The sequence below is a fragment of the Ixodes scapularis genome, unplaced genomic scaffold, assembly GCF_016920785.2.
Source record: "Ixodes scapularis isolate PalLabHiFi unplaced genomic scaffold, ASM1692078v2 PGA_scaffold44__24_contigs__length_19508400, whole genome shotgun sequence".
Taxonomy (NCBI): Eukaryota; Metazoa; Arthropoda; class Arachnida; order Ixodida; family Ixodidae; genus Ixodes; species Ixodes scapularis.
The window spans coordinates 18,107,203-18,131,609 of NW_024609873.1; the positions used below are offsets into that span (position 1 = coordinate 18,107,203).

The 24,407-nt window shown below is 44.9% G+C and overlaps 1 protein-coding gene across 2 annotated transcripts in view; it reads right to left on the bottom strand.

Annotated features, from left to right (window-relative positions):
• LOC8038026 (adenylate cyclase type 5) overlaps positions 1–24,407 on the bottom strand; it is a 330,452-nt gene that overhangs the window by 13,514 nt on the left and 292,531 nt on the right. For both annotated transcript variants that reach the window (XM_040223491.3, XM_040223492.3), the window contains 4 exons: positions 21,444–21,601; positions 20,693–20,936; positions 4,634–4,780; positions 3,660–3,864 (listed from right to left, as the gene is read on the bottom strand). In XM_040223491.3, coding sequence (XP_040079425.1) covers positions 3,660–3,864; positions 4,634–4,780; positions 20,693–20,936; positions 21,444–21,601 — 754 coding nt within the window. The remainder of the gene's footprint in view (positions 1–3,659; positions 3,865–4,633; positions 4,781–20,692; positions 20,937–21,443; positions 21,602–24,407) is intronic.

A 24,407-nucleotide genomic window follows, 5' to 3' on the forward strand; every position in this document is an offset into this window, starting at 1 on the left:
AAACGTGCAAACATCAAGTATAAATTGCTTGACTAGCGTTTTTCGTGCAACGCGCAAGTTTTTTTTTTTTTTTTTTGCCTCACACAATTGAAAAAAGAAGGAAAAAGAAAGAGAACGCAATTGGGTGTAGTGACGTGACTTCCGGCAACTCTGTCCTCCTCTACATTTCTTCTTCCTCCGCACTCTAGTTTCGGTTCCGAGCAGTTGCATTTCTTGACTACATCAAAAACACATGTGAGACTGTAGTGAAATATTGATTGGGTACTCTTCCGACACCTGGCAAGAAATAACTTTTTTTGTGGTGTTTTGAACAGGGCCGACCGACTACATGCGGGAGGCATTGGACCCAGCTTGAAAACCCAAATTCTTATCTACGTCTACCTGACGATCCTACACAGCGATTTAGTATTATAATTAACAGAACACTTGAAGATCTGCGTAATTCCAATAAAATTAACTGCGATCAATATAATTACCTTCAGTCAAAAAACGCTCATCCAGGTGTCTTCTATATGCTCATCAAGGTTCACAAGCCCAACAATCCAGAGAGGCCCATTATATCAGGCATAGGCACACCAACCGAACGAATTTCAGAATTTGTAGACCATGCTATTAAACATATACCCCCCCCCCCTACTACAATCTTACGTAAAGGACACCACACACTTTCTTAGTCATATCGACCATATGAACGGATCCGGCTTAATATCGCAGGAGAGCATTCTGGTCACTATCGATGTGAGCTCTTTGTACACTAACATCCCACATAATGAGGGACTGGCAGCCGTGGAAGAATTCCTTTTTCTCCACCCTTCGTCTCTCGCAGACAGTAGCTGTATTCTGCACTTATTGGAATTAATTTTAGACTGCAATAACTTTATGTTTGATGATGATCATTATTTGCAAATTCAAGGCGCGGCCATAAGGTCGAGAATGCCCCCAAATTACGCTAATATTTTTATGGGCAAGTTTGAGGAGACCTTTGTGTGGACTTACGCCAAGATTCCCGCCATATATCTTAGGTATATTGACGATATATTTATCATTTGGAATGACACTGAAGATGCACTCCTCCCTTTTCTAAGTTACCTCAACGGTTGTCACAGTACAATTAAATTTACCCGTAATTACTCAGCAGACTCTATGAACTTTCTCGACGTTAACGTTAAAAAGATGGGAAGCCATTTGATAACGGAGTTGTACAGAAAGCCTACAGACAAACGTCAGGTTTTACGCTATGATAGCTACCACCTAAAATGTAAAACAAATAATATACCTTACAGCCAATTCCCTCGGCTGCGTAGAATTTGTTCTGAAGAATCAAACTTTAAGGAAAACGTAACGTCCTTGAAGAACACACTATTCTAAAGAAAATATCCTGCATCTATTCTCGACGACGCCACAAGAAAGGCATCCGCTCTGGAACGTAGCACAGTCCTTGAACCCACACGACAGCTTCACTCCAACGAAACAAGGGTGCCGTTGGTTATAAACTACTATTTGAACCTATCAAGCCTGAATTCCATATTGAAACGCCATTTAAACGTCCTACATGCCGACGATAAACTTAAAAAATATTTCCCGAATCACCATTTGTCACATTTCGTAAGCATCAGAATCTTGGGAGGATGTTATGTCCCTCGTATATAAAGAAACCCAATTCATGCGGTGGTTGTGGTCCTTGCCTCAACACTCCTTGCCAACTTTGCCCGTTCGTTGTGACCGCTGATAAAATTTCGAGCTACGCATCAGATTTTTACGTAAATATTAAACAGCATATCGACTGCAAAACCCCTGACGTGATATATATTATTAACTGCACACTGTGCAAGAAGCAATATGTAGGAGAAACTAAAAATTCTATGAAAGAGCGATTTTATGGCCATAAGTCTAAAATTGTAAATAAAGGACAAACACCGGTAGCTAAACACTTTAACTCCGAAGACCACGACAATCATATGCACCTAAAAATTATCATTGTGGAAAGCAGTTTCAAAAATGATATTACGCGCAAAAATAAAGAGTCATTTTATATATTTAAATTTAAAACCCTAACCCTGCTTGGTATGAACATTTCAAAAGGAAACTTATATAGGCCGTTGTAGGTTCTTAGTTTTTACAGGCAAACCACCTCCCCCATCGCAGAGGAGAGCGGGGGAGAGCTAGAAACATTGGGATGTGGGGACGTCGCCCGCTAACTTCCCTCCTCTTCCCTTCTTTTTTTTTTGCGGGGAGAGGGGAGATTGAGCTGGGAGGCGTTTTAAGGAGTATTTCTCGGTATTCTGTTGAGCGGTGCCACCCATGTGTGACATTTCTGGTGTCCGTTTACACACACTTCGGGCTTATTTATGACCTTCGTTTGCTTCGGCGTTATACTGGCTTAGGCTCACTCCAGTTGACCCCTGTATGTTGTTATTTTTCTGGATCTGGAGCGCTAACTCTAACATGATGGAGGCCATTGCCTGTGATATATTTTCTTGGTTTCACTAACGAGTGGTGCGACCGTGTTCCCCTTAAAACTACCACTTCTCTCTTTTTTTTTTATGTGTGTTTTGTTGGAATGTAGTTTTTTCAGGCTCAAGTGTTTTTACTTGTACTATTATATATATGAATTTTTTCTTTCGCTTTTACCAATGTTCCTCCTCTCCTTTGGTCTCTCTAAAAACGCTTTGCAACTGTATTTTCTGCACACTTGAAGAAGGGAAGTCTCTTCCCGAAACGTCGTGTATTAAAGCCTCTGCTGCTGTTCAAACATTTTTCTATGTTTACGACTTTCTTGGTGAAGACTTGTTCATTAATACAGTTAATGTTTTTTTTTTTTTTTTTTTTTTAAGGGGTTACACCATATTAGTGCCAGAGCCTTTACTGAAACATTGCAAAGCGGTGCTGAGAACCCAGGACCACGGCATCCCTACTCGAAACCCGAGATGTCCTCAGACAGTTTTTCTTTCTTGAGCATTTTTCTTATGTGGTTACCATGCCAACGCAACTCAACAAAGATAGTTATAAAAGTCAAAATGGTCAGGATAAATCACTTCATTTTCATACTGCATGCCAGAATTCTTTAGGGTGGCAACGCGGGCCAGTTGGTTCACACTTAGAAATATCGACACAGCACACAAAAAAACGAAGACTAAGTAGAAGGATGTACACAAGACAGTGCTTGTCTCGGGTACACCCTTCTGCTTCCTCGTCGCTTTTTGTGCGTCGCATCGACTCTACCCGAATTCTTCGCAGAGACAGTTATACGCGTCGGACGCATGTGCTCTGTACGGACTGTTCGGATGACCGGGAACCCTCAAAGACATGGGGAAAAAAAAGCACAATAAAAAAAAGGCTGCCAGGAGTCCCCAGACACCGACACATTCTTGTAGCCAGGAACAGCGCCGCATTACCTTCACACTCCATTTGCATTACCTTCACACTCCATTTCGGCACGACAAGGCAAAAAGGCGAATGCTACGGTTCCCGCGAGTGGAGCACATTGCAGCCCCCTCCCCCGCAGAAAGAGGGCACTCCGGTGGCACGTTTTTGCGCACCTCGCTTCGGTATTCTAACTGTCCGACTGATCTGCTGGAGCCGTAGCTTTTACGGTTGTCGAGTATTGCCGAGATGCAGCGGTCGAAAGAGGCTGTTTGTGGCAGTGGAGTGCAGCTCACCTATCCTGATCTTGAAGTGGTTGAAGGAGTGCTCGTTGACGTGGTGCAGCTGCTCCTTCATGCGCAGGGCGTAGTCAGCCATGGCCACCACGTGCACATTGCGCGCTATGTCCTCGGGGGCCATCGTCAGGCCGGCCGCCGCCATGTACGTGTAGCCCGTCGTCTTGATCTTCTCAATGCACTTGAACTCTTCCTCAGACAAGAGCTGGACAATGCAAGACATGGCACGGGAGGAATAGACGTTAGGGGACATCTAGAACCAGTATTTAGACAGGTGTTAGTGTACATTAACGATTTCGGGCACTCTTAGCACTGGAAGGGAACAGTCTACTTGTGTGCTATGTATGCTACAAACCACAAGCTTTCACAGGTTCTGTGAAACCCAATTACTACCTGAACAAGATTTGTAAGAGATGCTTCATCTAGATGGAACTAAACAGCTTGCATGTGATGTTGTCGCACCATGCTAGTGGTCATTCCCACACGTTATCGCCGAGGTGCACCAATTCGGTGGTGTGAAATGCGCGCTGCAAAAGCTATTCGCTCGCTGTCGTGGCCACCACAATGGCAGCCGCTGTAATGTCAGTGAAAACAATGTATTGTATTGTATATGCCTTGCTGTGGAATATTTCTGCTGAAATGTTTTCGTGAGCTGTTTGAATGAATGCCGAGAAGACAAGTAGTTTTAAGGATTAGGGATAGTAGCACTTGTCCTGTCAATTCTTCGACTAATCTTTTGCAAGCACTTTTCCATCCGTGTGAACATTAATACTACACTCGAGTCCAGCCTAATTTCCAAAACACCCATTACTGAAAAAACACTAATGTGCACAAATTAAACAAAAAGAAAAAAAGACATTGGCACAGATTTTTGCACTAAGTCAAAGTCCCAAGAATGCCAATTAGGTAAAAACTGGGAACAGTAGGGCATACTGCAATGATTATGGTGTCCCACATAGACGTGGCGCCATTACCTCGTCAAAGTCGGCAATGATCTCGTTGAGAAGCCGGAGGCATTCCACGCCCTCGTTGTTCGCTTCGAGCTCCATGTAGAACTCGCTGAAGTTTGGGATAGACGCAAACATGATGCCCACACTGTCGCGTTGCTCGTGGTAGAGGTCCTGCACAAGTGCATTTGTGTTTGTTAGCTATTTGGAGGGACAGCAGGGACAGAGTGTGATTAGAAACACCTGACAAAGGACCCATATTCCCATACAGATGGGACACACAGTCATTTAACAAAAAAGTTAAAGAAAAAAGGCTAGACATTTTTATGCAACACTGAAGTTCGAGTCCAAAATATAGGATTCTTTTCTTTTTTTGAAAACCATCTTCATAAACTAACTTTGTTTTAACAATATTTAAAATAACTTTTTTTACAATTTCTAAAATCAGTGGGTGTCGGTTCAGCAGCTGAGAGATTTAGAGCATTAGATTTTGTTTTTCACAATTTTTACATAAAGTCGCATGGGTAGAGGAGTTAGCAGTGCAATCAGCTGAGATGAGGAGGGACGGGGTTCAAACCCTATCGGTCCGATTCTTTATTTTACCAACTGTTCCTCTTCTGGAACGTTCTAGTTAACCCTCGGCAGCTAGAGCCTTTCCGAACAAAATGCGTGAACAAAAGCAGCCCCCGCACGCTTTCTCAGGTAAGTTGCAGTACCGTCGCTTGATTAACGATAACCATTTAGTTTCAGGCACAAATTGGCCCTATTAACCATATATATTTTCAGTTTCGCTTTTGTCTACCCCTTTTTATTCAAACAATATACTTTTTGTAGTGTATAGCTGACAAGCTACAAGTTATAATCACTTTGTGTTAACACAGACTATAAAGGGACATGTCTGTTTTGTGTTAGTATTGCATGGCTATAAATCTCATTCTACACAATCTGACGTGTAAGAAGGATAAATGCATCACTCTTTTGTCCATCACAAATTGAGCGACACCTTTCCCTAGTCACCATATGTGTAACAGTTTTTCTTTTTCAGGGTTTTGCATTTTATGAAACTGAGGAGGGAGAGAGGGGGCTAAAAACGGGTTAAATTAGGGTAAGAAATGGGGTGGGTCCTATTTTTTCACCCACTGCCTATATGCGATGCGATGCCTACACTTCTGATCAGTGTTGCGGAATAAGTACACCCCCATTCCATTCCAGCTCCATTCCGGGGAATTAAAGGAGCTATGCAACAATTTCAGGGCTTTGCTTAAATAATTGTGGAAGTTGATGCCTGACACTTCTGAACTGAACTACAGAAAACAGATTTTGTCTGGATACCCTAGTTTTTATTTAAAAAAAAAAAAAAGAAAAAAAGATTCAGGTTTTTGCCACCTCTCAACTCGTAGATCGTCTTCCAGGTCACGTGCGCAGTGACGTCGATGGGGTAGGCGCGGGGTTCCAGTAAAGTTCTCTCTCTAGAGCCATCAGCGAGCAGCGAGAACTCATCCGCTCGCGACCGCGTGATCACGTGCTGGCGGACACAGCGCGAACAATATGGTGAAAGGAGGAAAGTCTCATCCGGGTTCGGCCATACCCATCCGGCCTTGTCGCCCTCCCCTCCGGCTTCTGGCGGCTGTTCGCGGTAGCAGATAGAGCTGACGGTTTTGTGGACCTAGGATAGACGGCACCACTAAAACTCCGTATAATAAAAGTTTTTTCGATGATACCAGGTTTTTGACCATTTATATTTATGCTGGAACGACAAGATTTATAAAAAAAAGTTACCTTTTATCGAGCAGATATTCGCACAACTTGCTATATGTCTACAAGACCCCCATTGACGTCGTGCCACGTGTTTCTCATGGCCATCGCTCGCGGCTGCAGGTCGGGGAATATTCTAAGTTTTGCCTCGCTATTACGCGGCACAATCGCAACATTTCGATGAAAGGAGGTGTGTTTTGTGTCATTTGTGACAAGGTGAACAATGTCAAAAGTAGAAGATGCCAATTCTTTCAACGTTAAAATCGTTGCACAGCTCCTTTAAAGCTTGCGATAATTCTATTTAACTCCTAGGAATGAAAACACCGGGTCCATTCCCCTTCTTGGAATGGCCAAACCGTCTCATTCCGTTTCTTTAATTCCTAAAAGTGGCAAAAAAAAAAAAAGGCTCTCGACAGCTGCGTTGTGTAGCCTGCAAAAGCAGCCTAAAGCCGACGTTGTGAAATGCAAGAAAACTCAGAAAAATATGCAAAACGCATTCCTAGAGCTAGCGGCTTCGGGGACGTGTTTCAGAACAAGCTAGCAGTTCCGTGTGTCACAGCAACGTGAGCCAGTCATGGAACGTTTGGCTCCAAGCGTGTCGGCAGTGCGAGAGGCTCCGCATCCGGGGTTGACGGCGTGGCTTCGTCCCTGCCTGCTGGCCTACGACCGATGCTGTAACCTAGCACGGTCTCATCAGCCACTTTGTCGCGTCTCGCGGTGTTGGGAATGACATCTTTTCAGTTTCGGTCGCCTCACTGGAGGCGCTCCCTTCATCCGCAAAGAAGAGTGATCCTGTCACACAATCACACCGTCAGTCTTCTTACGAGTAGTGATGCTGTTCTGAGAGCCACTTTCACCATGCACTAGAGCTAGTGCACGGTCACGCATCAACACAGATCACATAAGAACAGAGCCCATTCCGTTCCCACTCCATTCTGGGCAAAAGGCACCCGATTCCACTCGCACTGCATTTTGAGATTGCAGAAGTGTGGAATAATTTCGGAATCATTCCAACTCCGGACTGGCTCTGATAGGTAATCGTGTAAACAAGAAGCACAATTATCGGCAATTAATTTACGTCTCTCTAACGTAACTCACAAGCAGGTTAGTGGAGGTCAGGGACAAAAGTAAAAAATAAATGTGTGAAATAAGGGACAGCAAAACCACATCTTTTATATAAAAGGTGCACTTCTGTAGTTCTTTAAAAAAAAAAAGAGGGCAATCATTTGGAGTCACAGTGGCATCCCCTATCCCTTGCTTCTGCGACACTTGCCCCTTTAGGGCGTATTCACTAAATGCGATATCTAAGCGCGCTGCTTGCGGCGCAGAACGGCAATCTCGATGATGCGACCTGCACACTGCAAAGGCACTGTGGAAGCTCACCGTCAACTCACACTCAGCAGCCACAGGCTCCCCAGCTATGGCCATCAATAAACCCATACTTTTTTTTCCCATATTTCCATGGACCCTTTTTGAATGTCACGTGTTGATTGTTAGAAGGTCTGACTCACTCATCTCAATCACAATTGCAGGATCGCGCATCCCCACTGTTCGCTGCAGTGAGAGTGCGGCCACCGGATGGCTATCTTGCATACAGTTGTTTTTTTTTCGTTTTGCTAGCATTGCAGAGGCCAGCGGCAGCGTGCTGAAGACACATTTTCTACTCGTTCGTTGTCATTCGCCGAAGACATTTTTTAATATCCTGTGTGAGGCGTGATACTTGCCGTTGAGAGCACGTGGAAATTTTTACGAAAGCGCAGTGCCGCAGGAAAAAGGCACAACTTGTCGAAAGTAAGTTTCGCCGGTCTCGCGGCGTGTTCAAAGCTTCCTAGGTACGCTGAAGTTCTGGTTCTCTGTGCCTTCGTATGCTGGATACTGACCAAGAATCGACGCCGTGTGGATGTGTTTTGCAAGTGCAATGTGCGTGAAACCGTATGTAAAGGTACAACTTGTCGAAAGCAAGTGTCGCTGGTCTCACGGCGTGATCAAAGGTTCCTTGGCACGCAGAGTGCCAACGAGCAAGCAGGCTGGCGCTTTCGCCAGCCTGCTTGCTCGTGGGGCTGTTCACGCATCAATTTGAAGTTGTTGATTCATGCATCTTTGTGCCTTTGCACGCGTGGATACTAATCAAGAATCGACATTGCACCAAAGTTCTGAACGTGTGCCATGCGTAGATGTCTTTAGATCGTATATATATATATTGGCCACGGAGTTCTGGATTGTCCAGCTGTTTCAATGAGTTGCTATCAATAAAGGGGAGAGGGGGTTGGCGGATCTAGATGTGCTCTTATGTACTATTAACCATGGCTATGTTCCAAATCTGCTCTAATGGATTAGATGGGAGCACGAATAGAGCAATGCTGTGCAGCAAGGAGGGTTTCGAAGGCAAAAGTACAAGACGGCGAGAATGAAAATCTTTGAAGGGCAGCCTATATGGTCGTGCGCAATCTGTTGACCAATCACAATTAGGCGAGCCACGCTGAAATGCCAAGTGCAATCAAGTAGGTTGATAATAAGCCAGCACTGATTGGTCATGAGGAGCTATTGTGCGCAGTAATCTGTAAATCGTCTAAGGACGAAAAAAAGACGTACCTTCCTCCTCTCTTCCGTTGCTACTGGATGCTGCATTAAGCCCATTTCTGGACCGCGCGTGCCGAAAGTATACAGTCGTCAGAGTAATGTAAGAAGCTGATCCAGAGGCACATACGGCTTCATGCACATTGCACTCGCAAAACGGCGTCGATTCACACGGCGTCGATTCTTGTTTGGTATCCAAGCGTGTGAAGGGCACAGAGACACAGCACTTCAGCGTGTTGTGTTTAACGAGCTGTGTTTAACGAGCTCCCCAGTGATACACGCGCCGTTCGAAAAGGGTGGCCCGAGCGGCATGAGCTCTCCGCGGAGTGCGTATAGGGAGTATTCACTGGCGGCCATAGTTGTGTGCGCGAACGCTGAGCGCATGCTGATGGCGAGCTTCCAGTTCTTTTGCAACGTGCATTCCGCACCATCGAGAGTGCCGGTCTTAGCAGCCTATTGATGGCAGCTCGTTCTGAGCATATGCTCTAAACAGCACCCACAAATATGGCGTCCAATGAATACTCCCTATAGCCATGTCGTCCGAAGTGCACTCCAGATTGTGTATAGCTTTACTTATTCATATTCCTGTAGTACACGCAGCACATTCTTGTCTGTATGGCCGGTACTCACCAGTAGTTACCCACGTTTCGCCAAGCCATCGGTGAAAAGAGAGTAGTAGGCTCACGGAACGGTGATCACTTCGAATCGTTTCGAACAAAAGGAGCACAAAAGTACCAAGACCAAGATAACCAAGAGCTGCGAAGATCCAAAGCGCGGCAAGCACTACCTTGGCAAGGACGCCATTTCTTTCGCAAGAAGCCCGAAAACCTGCGACGGACTGACACAGCTTTTACCCAGAAAACCCGAAAGAGTTTAACAAAAGGCTCCTTTTAAATTAATACTGCGATGACATCGTAAACATGAATTTAAATTAATAAAATTTAATAATTAAGGACCCTCGACCGTCGGCAGACGACACAAATTTGCGCTAAAGTGCCTAGATTTAAGGGAGGGAGCAACTGAAGTTATGAAGACAGTTTGCAACGGCGGACTCCTGCGTAAATTGGTCACAAGTGCGCATGTTTTGCGTTCTCGCGTAACGAGGAGGAAAGCGGGCAAAAAGGGGAAAGCGCTTGCAGACGATCAACGCTGATCGGTGGATGAACGCTTTCGTCACCTCCTCGCAGCTTGTAGTGCAAACACGGCACATAAACCACGTGACTCCAATCGTCCAGTTGGAAACGCTCTGCAATTTAGGCACACTAGAGCGGCTTCGATGAAACTGTGTTCGATGAGAGGCATTCGACGAAACGGCTTTGATGAAACGGTATTCAATGAAACATTGTTCGACGAAATGGGAAAAAAAAAGTTCGTAAAGCCGTTTTTTTTTTTTTTTTTTTGTAGCTTGAGAAGATTGTAGCAATGTTTCTCGGCAACCCAGAATAAACGAATACGTAACAACGTAAACAAAGATTTTTTTTAAATCTTTTTACCGAAGTTAGTTTGTTATTTGAAATTGTTATCCACAAAAGGCACCACGGACACATTCGCAATACAAAGTGTCAAAAAAAGAAAAAAATCTGTTTTTTTTTTTGTTTTTTTTTACCGCAAAAATAAACTAGGTTTCGCCGAACGCTCATTCTCCTTACAAAGGTAGCGCTAGAGGTCACTATCAGATGCCAAAGTTTCAGCACGATCCGATACCTTATTCAAAAGTTATAAGTGATTTTCTGAAAAGTTCAATGGGAAAATGGAGCCCACTTTTGCCCGTTTTTGGTTTCTGGCGCCATAGAGCCCCATGTTATGGTGGCTGGAAGGGGAAGTGTGGCGGCCGGGAGCGGAGGGCTGCACAGAGTTGCGATGAAAATAATAGAGGGCGCTGCGCGCAGCAGGCGAGTTAGCGCTGGCGTGCGGAGCATAGGAATGGAGCGCTGCGCGATATTTTCCCCTTCCTGCGAATACTGTAAAATGGTTGATACGCAAATAAAAGACAACTAGACGTTTTCTTCGAAAGCTGAATCGACTGACGCCTTGTTACGAATAAAAAGGAAAGAAAAAAAAAATTATTTTTGATTGACATTTAGAACAAATGCGCTGGAGCAGGTGAACGTCCACTGGGGAATTTTTTTTTTTACTTGATAACTTTATGAATCGTGGACACTTCATATGCTTCAAAGTGCAGCCGAAGAAAAATGTGACGAACAAGACTACAACAATGTAGAACTCACTTTTATTTACTGTTTCAGATATTGCGTCAAGAATACAAGCCAAAGGAAGGAACTACTTGCTTCTGAAGCAGCCTTTGTTTTGACCTTTTTCTTTCTCTGAAGAGTGTATGGACAGGCGTTAGTGAGCGTGCCGAGTATTTTATTTCAATAACTTAGCAAAAAATGTCCAGGAAAAGTGCGCATGCAGACACATGTTTGATTGCCGCTTGATCTGGAGATGCCACACACTGAACTACAGGTTTTCCCGCTCATCCTAATCCAAACGACGTCCAATTTAATCCCAGTACCACTCAATTTGACCCAAGCGCCACACAATTTAATCCTTGCGCTACCCACTTTAATCCCGGGGTCAGTCATTGTAATCCACGATATATAATATATGCACTAATTGCATTCAGTGGTCGTGTTTTGCTTACACATTTGGTAACTTAGAATAATTGTTTATACTCTTAGATTTCGTGGGGGATAACTGATCATTTGATCACTATTGTGACTACTTGTAGTTACTGTCCCACTTTTGACGAGGCAAAATTGATATGTTTATTACTCTTTTTATAACCTGGAGTTATTATGGCGCACTCGAATTTATTTTAGCTTGCAATTTATGATTACTCTTTTCATTACTTCATGCTATTATTGCTCCAATTGATCTATAAAAAGCTCAGTTGACATTGTTAATCCTCTCTTGATTGCTTCGAGTTACTTTTGACCCATTGGCCATAAATTCAAATTAAACTCCATTGTAATGACTCTTCATTACTTTCAGCTAATATTCAGCAAATTGAATTTTTATGTGATTATTGGCATTATGATTACTCTTGATTACTTTGAGTTATTCTGAATTCAATTGACTTTAATTCGGCCTAAATGACATTTGGTGACTCTTGTTTACTTCGTATAAATATAGCGCTAATTTATCGGTTGTAGCTCAGTCAGTCATTATTATTTGTCTTTTGATTACTTAGAGTTAATTTTATAATTTTTTGGGCTAAGATTTAATAAAATTATTTAATATTCGCTCAACTGACATTGCAATTACTTGTTTTATTACTTTAAGTTACTATTGACCAAATGAACTTTAATTCCGCCTAATTGACATTTTGGCTACTCGTTTGATTACTTCCTGGTATTATACCACCAAATGATCTATAATCAACTCAGTTGACATTATTTATTACTCTTTTTATTCCTTTGAGTTACTTTTAAACCAGTGGACTTGCATTAGACCCAAATGACATTAGGACGACTCTTGATTACTTTGAGCTTATCTTAATACACTTATTTATTATTAGCCCAATGTATATTATGATTACTCACAGCCAAAACAGCAGAACAACCAAAACAGCAGAACAATCAAAACAGCAGAACTTGTAGCAGCCCCAGAAGAGCGCCGGCGCCCGCGAACCAACAGATCACCCGAGACCGCTGACTCGCCTGCAGACTGCAGCGCCCCTCGCGGTGGCGAAGATTTTCATCGCAACTCGCGCCCCTCTCTGACACGGCGCGCATACGGCGCCCGTCACACTTCCCCTTCCAGCCACCATACCCATGTATTCCAAAACTCCGTCGGCCGCCATTTTCCCATTGAAATTTTCAGAAAATCACTTAGAACTAGGGGTGTCGCGCATGGAGAATAGAAGGGTAGGAGAGGGCATGACGTCAGCCGCGTAGCCTCCACAAGCCATGCTCCCTTGACGCCTCGCCTCTTTCTTATTTTCCTCCTTACTCTCCTCACTCACCTTGCCAACGTGACCACATCACGTGACCGTAGCTAGCCTTCGGCTTACTGTAGGCTACTAGAATACACCACAGTCTAGCCTTCGATCTGATAAAAGCTACCGGACGGAGCGCGCGCAAGCCTGCAAGGAGTCCTTCTACAATCAACCGTCCATCTCACACGTGACTTGTCACGCGCACCAATCGCCAGACAAATCTGCGGTCACGCTGGGCACAAAATCGTTTAAACTTTTTATGACTAGGCTTCACCAATATTGCAACGTGCCCCCTCCCAGTACTTCTAACCTCCTTGGTGTCGCGAACCGGCCGAGGTTCGAGTTCGACCAGGTTCGACTTTTTCGAACTTTTAGCGGAATTTCGATGAACCTTGTATTCAGGTTCGACTCGTGTGCGCATGCGCGACAGGCTGGCCAGTTGGCTTTGGATTGGATGGTGATGGCTAAGGGATGAACTAAGGGCAGCACTGATTGGTTATTTCAGTTAATACAATACAAAAAATTAAGTTATTAATTCCTTCAGTGATTAGAATTAGTTTCTTTTAATTGCAGCTGTTCACAAAACTAAAATAACCCTTTGCATAAAAAAAAAAAAATCTCCAAACCTACACTTGCCTGTATCAAGGTCTGGCCACACTGTCCACAAAGTCGAACCGGTCGAATCTGGTTAAAAGTTTCGAAGATTCGTCAAACCGGTTCGACCCAGTCGAACCCCGAAAGTTCGACCTAAAATTACGGTTCGACGAAAGTTCGCGACACCCCTACTTATAACTTTTGAATAAGGTATCGGATCGGGCTGAAACTTTGGCCTCTGGTTGTGACCTCTAGCGCTACCTTAGGGCAAAGAATTAGCGTTCAGCGATGCCTAGTTTATTTTTATGGTGAAAAAAAACAAAAAAACCCTGTAATTTTTTTTTTTTTTTTTTTTGTGACACCTTGTACATCACAGCGTGATGCGTTGAGAAATCGATTTTATGTCGTGTATTTCAATTCCGTCAAATATTAAAAAAAGTAGGGAAAAAAGTTATGGAGACATTAGAAAGCAAAAAATCTCGATTTTAAGAAAAATTGGCATTTTAAATTTTTTTCGGTGCCCTGCTTTTTTTTTTTTTTAGAAAAGCTTTTTAGAAGCATTTCCGAGTTAGATGTGCACCATCTTTCCAGATAACACTTGGAACACCTCATCGGTATCACGGACGGAATTTACACTGAGCCACGCTTGCATTATTCATACAACCGCGAATCACATGTTCTGCCCTCGTAACTTTTGCTCATACCTTGACGAAAAGGGTCAACGAAAGCACTACGGCCCAACTTAATGTCAGAATGGGTATACGATGGATGTAATGACGTTTGTGCATAAGGATCCCCTACAAATGTCGTGGTCTCTCAAGCGTGGGTCAGGGGCATGAGGAATCTGCCTTTGATAACGTTATTTTGACAACACCTTCCCACGAAAGCGCGCAAGAAGAATGCAATTTTCGCAAGACGTCCAGCAAATAGAGACGCTTCGATTCGAAACAGTGTTTGGAGTGCCGTGATGGAAGCGGCTCTTGAGCTTTTCTAGCAGGCTCTGTAACCGGCAAAATACTGATTTGGAGCAGTCGACGACGCTCTTGGAACAGATGCCAACATCTGTTAGCACAACCTTCCAAAATGACAAAGTGCCTGGATCGCTAAATGAGCTAATCTTTGACCATGATTGAGGGTTCCTTTTTGGTACTGGAGTATATATTACTCATTAGTCATTACCTATCGTAATAGGAATTAATAGATAGGGGGGGGGCGAGGAACATGGAGCCTTCTTTTTAGAAATAAGATGCTGGTCAGTGGCGGTTCCATTTACAATGGGTACTCAAAAAGTGGTCCCACTTTTACATCCGCTAGTTTATTTAGCCTGTATAACTATAATTTCTGTGAAATGACTAAGAAAAAACAGATATTCGCTAAAGCACGTCTATGAAAGCGCCGAGAAACTGGGGAAGAGGAAAAGACGAGAACGCGCGGGCACATCAGAACGTCGAGCTCTGATTGGAATGATTAGTGGGTAGACCGAGAGCTGGCCTTTGTCGCCACTGCACTCGTAGAACGCTTAGAACGCGGAACGCCAGCGTTTGCCTTTCGCATTCGAATGCGCTCGACGGCTCGACGAGTGCAGTGGAGGCAAGGCAGCGAAGTTTAGGTCTACCTACTAATTATTCAAACCAGAGCTCGGCGTTCTACCGTCCCTGTGTGCTCCCTCTCTCCCAGTTTCTCGCTGCATTAAAATGCCTCACCCGCTCTCCACACACACACGCACACACAGTTCTAGGAACCTATCAAGCTAAAGACAGTAATATTTTAACCAGCGAAAACAACCACCCCCAAATATGAAAACCTACACTTGTGCTTAAAAGCGACCATGCTCTTTAGCGGCGTAGGAAGCAGAGTGAAGTCAAAGTTCGCTGCTCTTTCGATCGACAGCGGCACGGGAAGTAGCCTGACTACCGTATTTATTCATATATAGACCCGCGCTTTTTTTTTTTCTTTCTCGGTGCTGCTTTTTAGGATTAGACATTAGCTTAGAACCAAGACCAAGGAAGGTATACCTGGAATAGTTCTCTGAGCATTATTACCGAGCCTATCGGGCTAACCCAGGAGCTCACCCGGAGTCAGCGGCTGCTCCTAGCAGTCCGGTGCAAAGCGGTGAAGCTCGACGCGAGCGCTGGTGGGAGGAGGTGGGAGGCGGCGAGGAGGCATGCGGCAGAGATGACAATCAAACGATTTCATCAGGAGTACAGGAATCTGGTTCTGTCCCATTGGCCGCTGTCCTACTATTTTGCAGTGTTTTCGCGCGACTTTCAGCTCCTGACTTAGCCGACATTGTCCGGAAATTTAGAATTGTGTGTGTGTGTGTGTATGTTTATGCAGCCTGAACTTAGTCTGCCTCAACGGGCGACTGGTTTCTCAGCTGTAGATGAGCAATTTGCAATGAGCAACCGCTAGCCTGTGGGCCTTTAACGTGCATCACGCCGCGGTAGTACACGACCGCATGCCGGTACGATGCTCATCCTGATCGAAGCGGCCAGGGGTGGGGATTGAGCCCAGGATTCCCGGGTTCTGCAACGCGGGCTTTCGCTCCACGTGCTTCGAACTGGTGCGCGCAAGCCCACTCGGCCATTGATCTCCCCTACAAATTTAGACGACGTCAGCGATTATGCCGCCAGGCAGCGGCGTACACTTTCCATTTTCCCGGGGGGCGGGGGGGCAGTCTGAGAAGTTCTCCGGGGGGGGGGGGGGGGGGGGGGGGGGGGAAGGGGGGGTGCTTTTTCGCGCAATTTTTGTACACCGGCAATTATTGGTAGTTTATTGTAGGGGGTACATTTTACAGCGTGTGAATATCGCCATGTGTCCGTCGCTGTGTCCATTATTTTGTTTACATGCCACTACTAGAAGGTCGTTACATGGCACGTAAACAGCGTCTCGGTAACGATCATAGCCCCGATGCCCCCCCGTAGCCTAAGCGTATGCCGCCAGGGCATCAGCAAGCCAGCGCGGTTGACGAGCAATCTCCAAACTTCGTTTTAAGTAAAAGCGCAGCCGAGGCCACGAGCCAATGGGAACAACCAAAGAGCGTAAAAAGCGAGATATCAGAGCATTCATCCAGCTTCTGTGCGTGTTCTTCATCGACTAAACCTTTACAATACAGCGAATATGTCCCGTGACCTGCGCTTTTATTTAGTATCTGTGTTCGCGGTTGTACGTGTTATAGCCTTCGATTGTGCTCTGTTATAAGATGAAACGAACTATGTGGTGACTACACACGTTGCGATATACGTATTTGTACCATTTTCTTTTCCTCCTACTTTTCTAAGTATTAATGTCTACCAATAATAAAATATTTATATCTTATTTTGCTTAAGCCTACTCGGCGCAGGTGTGGCGTAATGGACCTTTTCAAGAAGGGTTTTACAAACGCGCAGGCCTTTTTCTCGCAGCGGAGAAAGCTCGAACTTCGGCTGGCGTCTGGAAGGATGGTTGCACAACCTCTCCTGCAGGGCTGCCAACCCGAGAAAATATTTCCCAGATCAAGGTAATATTCGGGTCTATGTGGTAATAAGGGAAATCTTACTATACTCCGCGACAACTTTTCTTGGCAATGCAGTGGAAGGTAGAGGCCCGCGTCCCCTCTCCCATTTTGAGTGTGCGCGGGCTCTCCTCCTCCCCCATTTCCGAGGAGAGGGGGAGAGCCCGCGCACACTCAAAATGGGAGAGGGGACGCGGGCCTCTACCTTCCACTGCATTGCCAAGAAAAGTTGTCGCGCCGTGTACATCTTGAGTTTATAGGCCCACTTTGATTTTATTTCGAGTTTACATCGAAGTTTAGCGGCTTTGATTACATTTAGGCTATTCCCTCCAGCTGTTTTGCGGTTTGTTTTGCGACCATGTGGAAACACTGAGGAGCACTCCAACAACTTTTTTCGGCAAAATCAATTTTCTTCTGTTTTCATCGCCCCCGTGAAAGCTATGAAGGAAGGGATCAGCCAAGTGGAAGCTTCTAAAAACGCAGCTATGCCTTCTCGAAAAAAAAAAAAAAAAAGAAGAGAAAGGCTTGAGCACGTGAAGAAATATTACGATGTCTGGAGATGCCGACTTACCACAATTAATATTATTTTGTGAAGTGCCGTGTATGAAATTGTAGTTACTGTGTGCCGTGTTCCCTGAATTCGAGTACAAGAACTCTCGCTTATTGCAGTACACCCTTGTTTTGGACTGATTATAACATAAAGCGTGATGGCGTGCATAACATCTGAGGTGAATGTAAGTTTTCATTCGTCAGTTTGAATCTCCCGGTAACACTTCCCCTCGTCAGATTTGCTTTGGCCGCGGTTTTGACCCGATGAACTCAGTTTTGCGAAACGTACGCGAGGCGTAAAGGCTACATAATATATCCACTATCGTAGAAATGGAAGTGATGCAAAAGAACAAACAAACAAATATTTAGTATTATGTAATTATTTGGGCAAGCGATGGAAATTTCAGGCGTTCGCTAGGCAAATTCTGACTTTTCATGTCGGCAACCCTGCTCTCGTGCCTCTTCCACGGCTCAGATCAGCCGCAGAAAAGGCAGGACATGTATCGTAGCCCTTATTCCATACACCAACCGTAGTTAGAGTTTTAGCCACGTCCTTGGTGTCGTCTTTATATGAAAAAGGTTCATTCTTAGCAAATATGGCATTCCGGCGCATGTAGCAGACTTTCGTTCATGGCTGAATTTGACGCAAATGGCGCAGCACTTCGATCACTGGGAGTGTAACACGAATATTTTGAGCGTAAATAAAAATATGTGATCGGTCAATTCCTGCAATAAATAAAACTGCAAAACCACCCCCCCCCCCCCTCCCCGAAAAAAAAAAAAAAAAAACGACAACAGCAACAACAATTAACAGCTTGAATGAAACAAAAACTCGATTGCCACGTGTTGTAATTTATTTCAGTGAAACGAACTTGTTAGTAAGAAATAGAAGATTATACTCAGAAGTCTGGTTTCACTGAAATACCTGCCACAGGCGCACAAAAAGTCTTTTTTTTTTGGTTTGATGCGCAGAGAAATTTTTATTTTCGGATTTATATTTTGATTCAGGTGATGTCCAGCTTTCGACTTCCATCACAGCTAGCGTAACGTTCACCGGAGTTTCAGCTTCCTATAATGCATAGTTTATCTATGCTGGCCGAAACACAGGGCTTCATTTTCTTTATGGAAGCTCGTAGTCTAGGAACATTGTGCACGCTGCAGGATGACTGCTCAGGAGCTTCGTAACGCGATGCAACCCCTAATAGTCACCGATCTGCCTCAAAGCTGTTTCAACGTATTAATAGACAAATCTGAACTAGTAACAATTTACAAATCGCAGATTTTTTTTTTTAGCGAAGTTACTGGATTTTTAAATTTGGACTGGGAGGTTGAAACCCTCTACTATAGTAATGCTAAAAACGCGACATCCAATGTTTCCGACGAGTTACAACAGGTTTGATAGTATAAAATGAATGCCGCGGAAGTTCACACCGGCAAAAGAAAAGAAAATACACGCAAAATAAGGTATTTTTTTATAGACTGCCCGCTGGACTTGACGTTACCCCGGGACTTGAGAGCGCGGAAACATGTTGGTTTTGGCATAACTTTTATTTGCCGTTTTCTCAATAGCTATTTTGATTTAAGAAATGATAAATATATCATGCCGGTAAGAGCCTGGGCATTTCGAAAATGTGTTTAGTTTGGGTAGCTAGAAAACCGATGGAGGCCATCATTCAGCTTTTGTTTATTTCTTCCTGACGTCCCAGAAACTCCGCATCTCAACTCCTGCTCCCACAAGGGTTTGATAAATTCTCAGTTTCTTGCTAAGGGGCCACGAACGTTTGCTCTCTTTACTTCATCTTTTTTTTTTTCTCTCTATTTCGTTTCACTCGAACGTTGCGAGAGGAGAATGCTCGAAAGGCTATTCGCTTTTCTTAATCGGTGAAGCGAGTATGAAGAAGACTATCTTCTTTGCAGTAAACTGATGTTGTTCATGCACATTTCACCTCCTTACACCCGGGCTTCCGGCGCTCACAAAGCGTATGGGAATCAAAACGACTTTTTGGGTCTTGTCTACCAAATTGCTTCTCTTAATTCCCTTGAGTTGTCCAGGTTCCTTTTGAATATTTCTGCTAAAATCCCCGACCCCAGTGGCGGCACGAGGGTCAGTGGCACCCAGGGCGGCAGCCCGCCGCGACCCCCCCCCCCCCTCCCTCCTTGTGACGCCACTGCCTGACTCTTAAAAAAGACAAAAAAAAAATACGGAGGCTCGGGTGGTAGCATTTGTTCAGGCTGTTCCTGTTTACTCCGGCGAATCGAGTGGTGGCTTACGTTGTGCAGTGATGCCCCAGGCAACTGTTACTCAGCGCGAAGGCCATACATCCATGCTACTGCACGCCGCACCCTCCCACCTCGTTGCGTTCCGTGTCACTGCGCCGCCCACATCGGTCATTATCCCTGACCTAACCAATTCTCTGAAGATTTCCCTGACAATTCCCCAACTTCTGAATGCTTTAAAATCCCTTGACAATTGCAGCTTTTCCAGGTTGGTACACCCTGGATCGCGCCAGCAGCCCCTTCCACACCCTTCTTTCCACGTACCAGCCATCCTCTGCAATGCGAGGCGCACGTTGCGTTGACGTCACACAAGTCGTTGGTCTCCAGAGCGATCCGATGCCATGGCTGGTACGTGTCGTTGTTTTGGCGTATTCTTAACTTTTATCCGACCATAAGCGGCTGGCTCCCCAGGCGCTCAGCTGGGGCCATTGGTTCTCCGAGTTTACTACTTTTAGAGCTAAGGGTAATGTGCCTGGAACGCGTCTCTGACTGGTGTGTTTACCGAGCCCTAAAAAGTGGTTCTTCGATTTCCTCTTGATGACGTCATACAAATGTTATGCTGTCACCGGCCGAAATCCTAGCGGTGTCACAACAGTGGTAGCGGACGTGGCACACGCCTGTTCTGCTGCCAGACGCTCTGCAGCTTGACAGTCCACGATAGCTACAGCAGCCAGGAGTTAGGACCCCGCGGTGACAGCGACACTAGCGTTCGCTTGTGCTTTTTGTCGGCACTTCTGACACTAACGGCCAGGATCGTTTCACCTGACAACGTGACACGCCGGATTGTACGACGAAATATGTCGCCCTTTTCCGGATCACTTTTAATGTATGGGCGGGAATAGGACGCCAAACACACCAGTCGGAGCCAGGTGCCGTACTAGAAGACGAGAGGGACGAGTACCTCGTTTCTATGGTCGGAGCTGAGGAAGTACTCGGCCACGTGAGCGGGAAGGATGTTCCCGAGAAGTTTGCGATTGTAGGCTTGCAGGTCCTCCATGTCCTCTTTCTCTTCCATGGCCTGGAGCTTCCAGAGGAAGTCCAACCGGGACGTCGCTTCTGTCTGGAAGCCGTGGATCACCAGAACCACAATGTACAGGCAAAGCACCAGCATCACCACCGTCTTCAGGGACATCCCTTCACGGTCACTGCGGGGAGAATCAAGCGGACATCTTTACGAGCACTTGTAACGAACTGTTTACCCCAGCCTCGTTCCCATGCTGGAACGCTTACTGTGGGCCTGCTTGACTACAATCCAATGTACGGGCTAACATTTTTTTCATAATTGAGACTGGTTTAAAGTATATATACACAAACTCATTTTATACCACGGGTAGACCTCTCGCAGCATTTGGACGCGAGAAGTATATCATACGATAAACTCGTTTCTTGAGCTGAACGCAGCGAACAGCAATGTAGTTGCTTTAGTAAGACGAGAAGGTTCAAGGGAAAGTGTCGTATTATGTTTTATTAAGCTGATGTGCAATGTATCCTTAATATTTAGTATTGATATTATACTCTTACTGTTGTCACGTAGAAATTAGGGCTGGGCGTCGTTGGCTCGTCACGCGCGTCTTTATAAGCAATGAGTAGGAGCACAGAATCCCAAAAAGTCCGAGCCTACGGCCGAGCCTGCGGTGCAGCTTAGAAGTTACCTGTCAAAGAAGAAGTTCCAGAGGCTGTCGTCCCAGGTGAAGGTGAGCGCGCAAAAGGGCAAGGCAAAGAGGAGCATGAGCACCAGCTTCTCCAGCGTTGTGAGCACAAGGACAGCTGCACAAGCAAGGAGCACCAGGACCAGACAGAGCATGAGGTACTGCAAGACCCAGAGACAAGACCGTTCGTATCACACTCTGGCCTCGTGGGCAGCGCCACAGAATCTGGAAAAGAAGGTCACACATCCTAAAAAGTACGACGGACATGCTTGAAGGTTCGGGAGAAAAAGAAATGTCTCTTACAGTCGCATTCTCGCGCTTAAATTGAAAGTCTCAATGCAGTCCGTGTAAAGTGCAAAATTACGAAAACCTTGTTCCCTCCAGTGCTGTTGTATTATAAATTGTTTGAGAAAAAAAAAAAGAGAATCGTGTTTTTCTCACCGCAAAAACAAACTCTGTATCGCCCCACGTTCAGTTTCCGTCCAAACGTAGAGCTATCGGTTCCAAACAGGTTTCAGAAGTAAGGCTTAAAAAAGTTTCACTGAGAAAATGGGGTCCGTTTCAGGTGGTGTTCGCCATTCGTCTCCGTGTATTTGTGGGCACCGCTGACCACCATTTCCTGATTGAAAATTTTCGAAAGTCGTTCATCATTTTGAAACCAGACAAGGGCAGACTCTGAAACTTTGGCGTCTGCAGGTCCCAACTGCAAGAGCCACATTTGAGCAGATACTGGGCATACGATGATGCGTAATTAATTTTTCGGTGAGAAGCTTCTCGTTTCTCTCAAATGGAGTCGCCGAGCGTCAAGCCCCCAGATTAAATCAAGCCACTAGCACGAAATGCGATGGGATCGCGCTGCAGGACAAACGGGCATAATCTTCCTGTCAAATGCGACTGTCCTATTTGACAAATAGCATGCCTTTCGGCCTCTTTGCTGGTGATATTAGACCAATTTTCGTCGTGACGCTTTTTTTTTTATTGCTCACAAGCGCGTGAAAGAGTGCCTTCTGGCAAGAACGCTTAGCATTGGCCGCGCTACGGTGGCATTGTTTTTGGGCTATTTATTTGAATTTCTTGTAGGGAGCGTGTGCCGTCGGCATCGGGTATTACAATGTGAGTGGCGTTCATATTTTCCGTTAAGTGCTGTCTCTTTTTAAGCAGGAAGACGCTTCGCGTTCGACCAATAAGCCTTTGATAAATAGCAACGTAACTAGCACAACTCAGTCGAGAAAAAGTCATAGAGCCTGCTTTGAAAAGGTAGCTCCGATCCGTACTGGAGAACCGAACTAAAGGCGACCCCAAAGCCGTCATTTCACCCGCAGCGGCCACTCCGGGAACTGCACGGCTGTACGCATGGCCTCCGAGATCCCGAAGCGTTCGCGCGCTTGGGGATCTCGGAGCTAATGCTGTACGTATTGGTTCAGGTCGAGTCGCGCGAGGGCCGGTGGCGCCATCTCGCAGTGCCATCTCGCAGTATTTTATTTATTTATTTATTTACCCTAAGGGCCCTAGGGCATTACATAGGGGGGAATTTTTAACACCAATATTAGAAGCAATACAAACAATGAACAGATAGCCGTAACACACTGCGAGCAACGAAAAGAAAAAAAAAGATAAAAGCCACGAAGAAACAATTCAAAATTGTCATGACGAAGCAAAGAATACAGAGTGATAATGACTTAGGCTTTTTCTGATATAAAAGAAATCAAGAAGCCTAAAAAAGTTTGGCAATCCTGTGTGACTGCAATGTTACTTGGTAAGGCGTTCCATTCATTTATTGCGAGGTTCAGCGGGGAGTATTTGTATAAGTTAGTACGCGCAAATACCGAATTTACTTTGTTAGGATGATCAAAGCGGGGAAAAATGCGAGTAGCGGACATAATGTGCGTTTGACGGAAAGATGATGAACTATGGTAGATTTTATGAAATAACGAAAAACGTGCGATTCGCCTTCTGGTCTCGAGGGGCATTAAATCTAATGATTCTTTGATACGGGTGATGCTACTAGTAGGAGAGTAATCGCATGCTATAAACCGGGCTGCTTTATTTTGTAGTGACTCTAGACTGTTAATTAGGTAAGCTTGGTGTGGAATCCATATCACTGAGGTGTATTCTAGTTTGCTTCTTACGAGGGATGTATATGCCATAAGTTTCGTGTTAGTGTCAGCTAGAAATAAGTGCCTTCTCAAGAAACCTAATTTTTTAGAAGCATCCCTTAAAGTTATTTCAATATGGAGGTTCCATGAGAGGCTAGGTGTTATATGAATTCCTAGATATTTATATGATTGTACCCTTTCGATATCTGTATTGTTAATTTTATAAGCATGTTCGGTTATCTTCTTTTTTGTAGTGAAAGTCATGCATTTAGTTTTCTCTGTGTTAATCTGCATTTTCCAATGAGAACACCACCTTGAAATTTTCTCGAGGTCAGCTTTAAGTAAAGCACTATCAGAGGGAGAGGTTATGGTCCGATAGATGACGCAATCGTCTGCGAAAAGCCGCATGGTAGAAGTAATGTTGGTAAGAATGTCGTTAATATAAAGGAGAAAGAGTAAAGGCCCGAGGACAGAGCCCTGGGGAACAACGGATTTAACGGAGACAGGAGAAGAGACAATGTTATCTATAACAACACACTGGTATCTATTTGAAAGAAAGCCTGAAATCCATTTAACGATGCCTGCTTCTATCTTTGCTACTCTTAGTTTATGTATTAGTCGTTTGTGGGGGACACGGTCAAAAGCTTTTGAAAATCAACTTTCATGTTTTGACTCGCCGCTGAAGGAGGCGCTATTATCGTATTCAGTTTGGTCACGAGGAATGCGAGCGGTCCGGGTTTCAAGGGTGAGTTGCCCAACTGAGTGTTTTAGTAACGTTGATAAATAATTAGTTCGCTACGTGCAAGGGGTGATTTCCTCGGCTCATTCTACAGCGTTTGTAAACACTGACGGCACATGCAGCGCGGAACGC